We start from the raw sequence: 9318 nt of genomic DNA, 5'->3' as shown, positions 1-9318 counted from the left end.
AAAATCCAATATGTTTATTTAGTAGGAATACAAATAATGTTTAAATCACTATTCAGAGAAGGGATAGACTTACCCTTGACTATAACTTTACATGATGGAAGAATAATAAATTTAAAAGATAGTCATTTAGGAACAATAGAAGGAAATTTAGTATATCAAAAAATTATGTTTACGTGTTATTCAAAATATTGTGTATCATTAAAAGATAGAAACTTTAATGAAATTTTAGGACTACGTTTTAAGTTTCATAGAGATGATATCATGCAACCAGGTGATCAAATTATGACTATAGAATATAGAACGTTATATACATTTACTAATTTTAATTATAGAAATATTTATTCCAATAAATCATATATTGAACTTCATAAAGGGTGTAAAGATATTAATAAAATAATAGAACCAAATAAACAAATAAGTTTAATTCTAGAAGAATATGAATTTAGCATAACAAAAAAAAAAAAATCTGAAATAGCATAATTAAATGAAGGAAAATGTTCTAATAGTATAATATTTAAGGACGAAAAATTAATTAAATGATCAAAAAGTTTTAAAATATCTAATAAAAACCAGTTAAAAAACCGACAAAGTGAAAGAATTAAAACTATATAGGAATACTGAAAATATGAAAATAGAAGGAGAATATTATAATGCAAGAGAATATATAAATGGACAAAATATATTAATAGATATAGGAGCTAGTGAATGTCATATAACTTCGATTATAAATAAATGTTTAATAACTCATAAAATTGAGCTATATAAGTATGTAAAATTTGATAGACAAGTATGTATTAAAGATTTAGAAGTTAAGGTATCGATAAAAATAGGAGGAATAAGATCTTCTAGTACCATGTTACATAGATAAGAGTATGGATATAAACCCCCATATACTTTTAGGAATGTGTTTTCTAAATGGATTAAGAGATTATAGTGTAAAAAGAGAAGAATTATCTATTGTTTATAATGGACAAACTACATTATGTAAAAAAAAATTAGATGAATAATCATATAAGTTTTCCATTAGTTGTGTATATACAAATTACTATTGTAAAAACAAATATAACAACTTGTGCTTTAATAGATGCGGGAAGTGATATAACAATATTTAAAAGTTTTTTAATAAAATCATGAAATAAAAATAGTAATATAAAAATAACTGGAGTTACATGAGAAAATACTCAAATAATTAATAGTGCTGATAAAGTTAGTATAATTCTTGGAAGTAAACAAGTAACAATAAATAAAATTTATAAATATGATAAATTAGAGTGTGATATACTATTAGGAAATGATTTTATACAGCAATTTCAATATTATAAATAAAATAATTATATGATAATGCTACAAACATTGTGGACACTTATTAAAAATCCCTAGAAAATTTAAACCTTATATAGTTCAGCCAGTACAGCGTGGTGATAAATGAGAGAAAAAACCAATCATATATAATGAAATAAAAAATAAAAGAATATTGTATAAAAAAGTTCTAAAAACAGGAATAGAAATTAATATAGAAAAAATAATTGAACAACTATAAAAAGTTTATGGAGAAAATTCATTATTATTTTAGAAACCACATCACCCAAAAGCTAAAATATAACTAATAGAAAATGTTATAATAAAAGTCAGACCAATGATATATACTATAAAAGATACACAAGAATTTAAAAATCAGATAAAAGAATTGTTAGAACAAAAACTTATTAGACCTAGTAATTGACCTCATAGTAGTCCAACCTTTATGATTATGAAACATTCTGAACAAGTTAGAGGAAAAGTTAAGATGGTCATAAATTATAAAGAATTAAACAAATATACTAAATTTGATGGTTACTTTCTACTAAATAAAGAAGTGTTAATAAATCTTGCAAGAGGAAAATAATATTATTCTAAATTTGATTGTAAATCAGGATTTTGGCAAATAAAAATGGAAAAAGATAGTATACAATATATTGCATTTAGCACATCTCAAGAAAAATATGAATGGTCAATTATGTCATTTGGTCTAAAAAAATGCACAACAAATATATCAAAAAAAGATAGATAATATATTTAAAAATTTTAATGAATTTCTATTGATATGTTCTGATAGTAAAGAAGAACCTAGAAATCATTTAATCCAATTTATTAACGAATGTAAAAAAGAAAGAATTGTACTAACTAAAAAGAAATCTATAATAAAAAACAAGAGATAGACTTTCTTGGATTATCAATAGATAAAAGATGGATAAAATTACAAACTCATATATCCAAAAAAATATAAAATTTTTCAGATAAATTAGAATCTAAAGAACAAGTACAAAATTTTTTAAGATGTTTAAATTATGTAGAATGATTTATTGAAAATCTTTCTAAGAAAAGACATAAAATTCAAGTATGACTTAGAAAAACAAATACTAAATGATATAATGAAGAACATACAGAAATAGTTAAATCATTAAAAGAAGAATGCAAAAATTTACCAAAATTAAGATTACCAGATGAAAAAGATAATTTCATTATTAATACAGATGCCTCAGAAAAATATTAGGCAGCAATATTAAAAACAGATCTAAATGAAATTTGTAAATATTCAAGTGGAACCTTTAACCAAGCAGAAATAAATTATACTACTCATGAGAAAGAATTACTAGTAATTATTAGAGGAATAAAGAAGTTCTCATTATTTTTATTATTCAAAAAATTTACTGTTGAGACTAATAATTTTCAAGTTGCAGGATTAATCAGAAATAAACTACCATCAGAACCCCAATACAGAAGGCTCCATAGATGACAAGTTTATTTAGCATTTTATAACTTTGATATTGTCCATATTAAAGGAGTTAACAATTTTTTTTGCAGATTTTCTCAGCAGAAACATATAATTTGCTATGGATAAAGTCAAAGTCACATGATTATACCAATCTATCCTACATATACTAAAAATGACAGATTTTCTTAAAGAAGAATCTGAAGATATAAACTCTAGAGCTACCCGGATCTCAGAGATGTTCAACTCAAATATAAAAATATTGCTGAATATCACTACTGAGCATCATAAATATGCCATAAAACTCAAAAATCAAGTTGATGCTATTGCAGTACAACTAAAAGATATACTATCCGAGACAAATATACTAAAGAGCTCAGAAATAAGTTTTCCAAACCAATACCAAACAGGGACAGCTGGAAGCAGCATTGGACCCAGACATGACAACATACCAACTGATAATAAAGGAGATTCCATTTCAATATCATCAACCAAAAAAGTTATGATACATGGAGATAAAAGAGATATCAAAACAATCAACATCATATACCAAGAAGATAAAATCCCTTTAGTTCCAAAAGAAGAAAAATATGCCAAAATAGTCAAAATTGCTTATGAAATAAAAATAAGCGATTCATATTTCATCTCTCCGAGAAATAATGTTTATCCCAAAATAACAGCCATGAAAGGAGGAGACCATTCATTTATAAAAATAATGGCAGACTATGGATTCATGGATTTGATATATCCAGGAAAAGATTTGATTGAAATTTCAAAATTTGATGACATATTCATAAAAGAAGTATCCAGATTTGTTAAGGGACGAAAAATATATTTGAAATTCTATTCAATAAGTCCAAAATACGATGGAGTTTCTTACTATCCAATTGAACACATAATCTCAATTAGATATGTTGCAGCCAATTTCCAAATAGATGTTATAGAAAATAATAGAAAAATTTCGACAGTGACAAAATCATGGATCAGACATAAGAGAGCACTTGGAATTAAAGTCATCTACAACATTGCCAAAAATTTGTTTGATAAAAAATTCTCATACTTGTGCCAATATGAAAATTGGATGCTGGTATCCAATGAAGGATATGAAAAATTAGAAATTTTAAAGGATTATATTACAAGATTCGATATACATCAATTTTCAGGATGTCCTACCACTATAAAAGAATCCTGCCAACTAAGGGAGTGCCCCAATTACATGTGAAGAAATAAAGGAAGAAGATAATAATAGAATACCTTTGACAAAGGTGTATGGAGAACAATAATATAGCTGCATGTGAAGACATTGAAGAAAAAGAACAATAATAGAAAAAAATGTTCTTTGGATAAAAAGTTGAAGCAACATGTGAAGATGTAGGCCCAAGGAGGAAAATAATAGAGAGGCAAGTGTGCCTTTGCTAATGTACTCAATGATGTAATAGAGTCTCATAAACTTGTATAAATAGAGACATTGTCATAGATAGAGGATATCTCATCTTATATTGAAATTTCAAGTTGTAAGCAATAGCTACTTTTAAAATCATTTCCAGTTTGAAAAACCAGTTTTTTTGGAAATCCCTTTGTATCAAATAGAAGTCTTGTATAAATTCTGATAGAAATAAAATCCCAAATATTTTGATATCAATAAATGAGTTTCTAAATCTTTATTCCTATAGATTCTTGAAGGATCTAATAGAAAATTTCTTTCTTATTTTAGCCAAAAAAAAAAAAAAAGTTTTTCTTTAACAGAACTCTAGAATTTTATTCTTTAGATGATGATACAATGAGAGCAAGTAGCCAAAATAATAACAATTTCGTGACGACAAGGAAGTTGTCGAAGGAAGCAGTTTACAGATTTAGAGCTCGAAGGTCACTCGGTTCTAAAAATAAAAGTCCAGATCAAACCTAAAGTAAAACTATTAAACTTTTACTAAAATTAAAATGAATCTTTTTAGATCTTAAAAGAATCACAGGGACAATTGCATGATTTAATGATTATTTTTATAAATATTAGGATATACAATTGAAGGATAAGATAATTTATTAGAAAGAATGTTAGAAGAAATAAAAAAATATTATTTCTAGATTAAAAAATACATATTTACCATTTGAAAAATATAGTATTTTAATTAGAAAATATGAACTATATGTTGCAGATTAATCTTATTTATTAGATTATAGAATGAATTTATATTCAAATATTCAAAATAGAAAGTAAAATGTTTAAAAGATTATGATATATGTTGCAATATAGAAAGAATCATTTCATTATGGGTAATATAGACCTTTCAATAAAAAAGAATAGTGATAGGTCAAATAGAAAAATTTCTCATAGAGTTCTTAGTTCTTACATATCCTGATTGAGTTATAGAACTATTAAAAAAAAAAAGGTTGAACCCCAACCTTAAGAGCCCCCACCGACCCTGCCTTGGGCCATCGTGGAGGAGGTAAATCACAGGATGTGCCTCCCAGGAGTCAGGGTGGAGAGCACATGGATAGGTCAAGGCTGTTAACCCATATGGTAACTCCCGCTTGCAACAAAGCCAATTCCACCTTGCGGGAAATCGAACTCTACACACTGCCGCGCTGAGCCCTATCCGCCCTCCCCTTTGCCACTGGGAGATACGCCCTGAGGGCAGTTATAGAACTATTATATATTACATTACATGGTATTCTGTGTTCTGTATGATTTCATGATAATCATTTAAAATGCTCAAAATATTCTTTTGTCAGATTTCTACTTTAAGCTCATTTGACTCTCTGTGATGCTCACGAGAGTGCTTCGTATTGTGTTAAAAGTACTTACTTTAGATATTGTGTGAAGTTAATTTATTGATAAGTGAATGTGTGAAATGTGATTTTTTTGGAGAACGTGATTAAAAAATAATAAAAGTTATTGGGAAATATGAAAAATGATTTCTTTTTTGAGATTGTAGGTGTTAAAAGGATAAAGATACTTGGATCGGGACATGTAGGCCCCGTCCAAACCCAGAGGCGCACCGGACTCCGTCCAACATAACTTGGGTTAAAATGAGGGGAAAGAGTGATTTTTGAAAAAATCAGTTTCATTAAATAAGTACTCTTTCTGTTCCATTTATATAGGTTTGTTTTTTTTTTTTTATACGGATTAAGAAATCTCATTTAATGTTTTTGAAAAAGCAATTTTTGTCGATAGCTTGTTTAGTTTACCCATATTTATATTTGTACAATTTCAAGATGAAGTGAACAAATTGGTTATAATTAAGTAAATTAAATAAAAATATATTAGTAAATGAACAAAATAAAACAAGCTTAATAAAGAAATATATAATTGTATAATTAGGATAAGAAAATAAGGAAAGTAAGCCTATTTGGAGAGTAATTTGTTAATTTTGACTCGATTGGAAATGCCTGATTTTTTTCTGGTATATATAATTACTTATATTAAATTATTAGCAGAAACAGCTTTGCCTCTTTGCTCACTTGCAAGATTCTATGCATATAATTATTAATTATAACCACATGATTGTCACCAAATTATTTTATTGCCTTCTTTTTGACAAAAACCCTTTTTCTACCTTTCAATCAAAGGCTTTAATTACTTGTATGATTTAGTTTTTTTTTGTTGTTAAAAATGCTGTGGTCCTTTTATTCATCACTTAACAATCCGTCTCGAATTTTCCAAAAAATTACGAGTCGAATCGAGCCGAGCACAATCAAGACCTTGTATTTTCTATAAATAGAAGTGTGTATTCATATTTCTCAATTGTAATGTAATGAATGTAGATATAAATCGAACGGCCCAAATGCATCCATTTATAGAAAGATTATGAACACAATGGACTGTAATGAAATTGACTTTGAAAACCCCGAACGGCCTCGTTTTCGCTAGCCATTTTCTTTCTACTTTAATCTCACCCTCTTCCTTCTGACCATCATTATTAATTTTATTAATTCGCTAATTTATTATCTATTTTTACCTAATTAGCAATTTAATAATATTAATGCGTATCACGCTGTGTTTGCTGATTCCTCTTCTATAACTTGATTTTCCACGAAACAAAAGAAACTCTTGGAAAAACAAAGAAAGAAGAAGAGAACCCTGATCAAGTAAGTTTATTCAGCAGATTTTCATCCTGTTTTTGAGTAAATATATGGGCTTTTGTTGAAGTATGAGAAGATTTTAATATTTTTTTCTGCCTTTTGTGTTTGACAATCTGATTGATTTCGAAGTGAATCTGCTGAACAAAAATAATTCAGTGGATATTTGTAATTTGTAACGGTACCCATATATTGGATTTTAAAGCTGTTGGAGATTTTATCTTTTACCCAGTCTTATTGGTTAAATCATGAAATCATATCCCAGATACAAGCATAGCGAGGATTTGGATGTATATTGTGAAGCAAATATGAAGAGCCACTTTTTATAGTCAAGAGAGATTGTTGATTGCAGAAAAGCCTATAGGGGTTACTAGTGATTGATTGTATATCTATATCTTGGTGTTTTGTTGTCTATTGTTCTGGAATAACTTGAAGATGTCTGGAGCACAAGATCAAATGGAGATTAAGTTTAGGTTGATCGATGGATCGGATATTGGCCCGAAAAATTTTCCTGTGGCTACAAGTGTTGCAACCTTGAAGGAGGATATTATAGCTCAATGGCCTAAAGGTTGGTTGAATCTTTCGACTCAAAATGATCATGCAATCTTGTATTCATATGACACACTTAGTAAGCTGGATTAGATAGCACTTGAAGTATTTAGGAAGAAAAAGAAACTAAAATCTTGTTCATTGTACTTTCCATTTATGTGGAGTACTGAATGCTAGACGAGCGCCTATTGCTTGATGGTTGTAGTTATTGAATTTCTACGACTATGAGTATCCATGTTGTCGAATGAACTTGTCATTAAGATGCATGAAGGATGAACATGACCATGTTGGATGGGGTATTTGTAAATATGATTTTTTTTTTTTTTTAATATCCATAGGAAACTGGCATGTTCGTGTAGATCGGGTAATGGATGTGGCCCTTTAGAAGAACTGGTTATAGAAATTTACACAAAACTGATATAATGTTTGTTCAGATGATCTGTCAAAAAGTGAAAATTTATAAACGTTGATTCTGCACTAGCACAGATTTTCCTTTTCGGATTAAACTGGAAGGGGAAAAGTAGTCTTGTGACCACCAATGTTTGACAAAGTTACAATTCGAAGGGTTTGAATTTTTTGCAGTCTATTATTTCTATGTAAGACTGTGATTGTTGCGCCCCTACAATAGAAGCAGCCTTAGGTAGAAGAGCCCGCCGTCCTCCCCAACCTGAGAGCACGTGAAAGACAAAGGAAAATAACAAATTGCTTGTAGCCTAAACTGATTTCTGATTTTATGGCATTACCTCTTCCCATTTTTGTTGCTTTGGCATGTTTTTAGCATATTTTTTTATGTTTAAGCCATTCATCCAAGCATTCTTTTTTGAGCAGAGAAAGAAAATGGACCAAAGACAGTAAAAGACATCAAGCTAATTAGCGCGGGAAGAATATTAGATAACAACAGAACTGTGGAGGAGTGTAGAAGCCCATTATACGATATTCCAGGAGTAGTCACGACCATGCATGTTGTGGTTCAACCACCAGCAACAGAAGGTTCGATTCACCTAATTTGTAATCCTTTTCAGTGAATGACATTAAGTATCAATGGATTTTGCCTTTTTAAGAGAAACTCGTGACCATATTTATTATACAATTCGTGACCGAATAAGAGAAACTTATTTTCTCTTTGCTTTCTTTTTCCCTTTTACTGCTTGATTTAAAGTGGTCAAAAGTTCTGGGCTGATTAATTTTTCTCTCCTGTTTATTCTTCTATTAATCTTTAGCTTACCTTTAGCGAGATAATCTTCTTTGACGTAACAGTAAAGAAGTCTCCAAGTGACTCGAAGCAGAATAAATGCGTCTGCATAATATTATGAGACAGTTCCTGAAGCAAAACGAGAGACATTTGCAGGTTTGTAATTGTAGCTTCTCGACTCCATTTACTCGTGTTGATGAAATATGTGCTGAATTTTCTTTGTATTCATTGTTCTTGTGCAGATAAAAGATTGCTCGAAATGGTACAGTTGAATTGCTGGTTAATGCAAAACAGGTGGTGTCTTGCTCTAGGTCCAGGCGTTCTGTTCATATATTCAGTCAATTTCACATCAACATATAGAATTTTTTTTTTTTTTTCTCTTCAAGTGAAGATCTATGTCGTAGTTTGGAGTAAATGAAATCAGAATCATTGTTTCAATTGAAGTCTTCAATTCAAATTTAATGGTTTGGTTTCAAGATTTTCTTGATCAAGCATGAAAAGTTCCTTGTGAAGAGCCGTGATTCAAGAAACAGTTGTGTTAGGCAAGGCCGTGGAACATTTTTCTATTTCATCAGCAAAAAGTTACTTATTTTGATAGTAAAATAAGGAATAACATGTTTAACCAATTATGCACTTAATTCCCTTTAATGACTATCTCCATAGGAACGAGTCACCACTTGCTTCTTTATTTTTTATTTATTTATTTTTTGGGAGGGTTTGCAAGAAACCTCGTATAAAACATGGCATT

General features: G+C 29.1%; 1 protein-coding gene across 3 annotated transcripts; it reads left to right on the top strand.

Moving 5' to 3' along the window:
• The first annotated feature begins 6605 nt into the window (after window positions 1-6605).
• On the top strand, window positions 6606-9052 carry LOC111367174 (membrane-anchored ubiquitin-fold protein 2-like). 3 transcript variants are annotated; one of them, XM_022987915.1, is made up of 5 exons: window positions 6614-6838; window positions 7095-7397; window positions 8207-8368; window positions 8636-8726; window positions 8813-9052. In XM_022987915.1, the coding sequence occupies exons 2-4, from the start codon at window positions 7265-7267 to the stop codon at window positions 8689-8691; spliced, it is 351 nt and encodes a 116-aa protein (XP_022843683.1). In that variant the 5' UTR covers window positions 6614-6838; window positions 7095-7264; the 3' UTR covers window positions 8692-8726; window positions 8813-9052. The 3 variants fall into 3 exon arrangements, with proteins under 3 accessions (XP_022843685.1, XP_022843683.1, XP_022843684.1); XM_022987917.1 differs by lacking the exon at window positions 8813-9052 and having other exon boundaries at window positions 6606-6838; window positions 8599-8726; XM_022987916.1 differs by lacking the exon at window positions 6614-6838 and having other exon boundaries at window positions 6848-7397.
• The last annotated feature ends 266 nt before the right edge of the window (window positions 9053-9318 follow it).

This window comes from Olea europaea, chromosome 18, assembly GCF_002742605.1.
Source record: "Olea europaea var. sylvestris chromosome 18, O_europaea_v1, whole genome shotgun sequence".
Taxonomy (NCBI): Eukaryota; Viridiplantae; Streptophyta; class Magnoliopsida; order Lamiales; family Oleaceae; genus Olea; species Olea europaea.
The sequence above is the reverse complement of the archived record's forward strand: the minus strand, read 5'-3'. Positions and strand labels throughout refer to the sequence as shown.

Excerpts from the sequence above, each read along its gene's own strand:
- LOC111367174 (XM_022987915.1), top strand. The coding sequence starts at position 7,265 with ATGTCTGGAGCACAAGATCAAATGGAGATTAAGTTTAGGTTGATCGAT. Across the intron at positions 7,398-8,206 it reads TATAGCTCAATGGCCTAAAG|AGAAAGAAAATGGACCAAAG; the intron begins GTTGGTTGAATC and ends TTTTTTGAGCAG. Across the intron at positions 8,369-8,635 it reads TCAACCACCAGCAACAGAAG|TAAAGAAGTCTCCAAGTGAC; the intron begins GTTCGATTCACC and ends TTGACGTAACAG.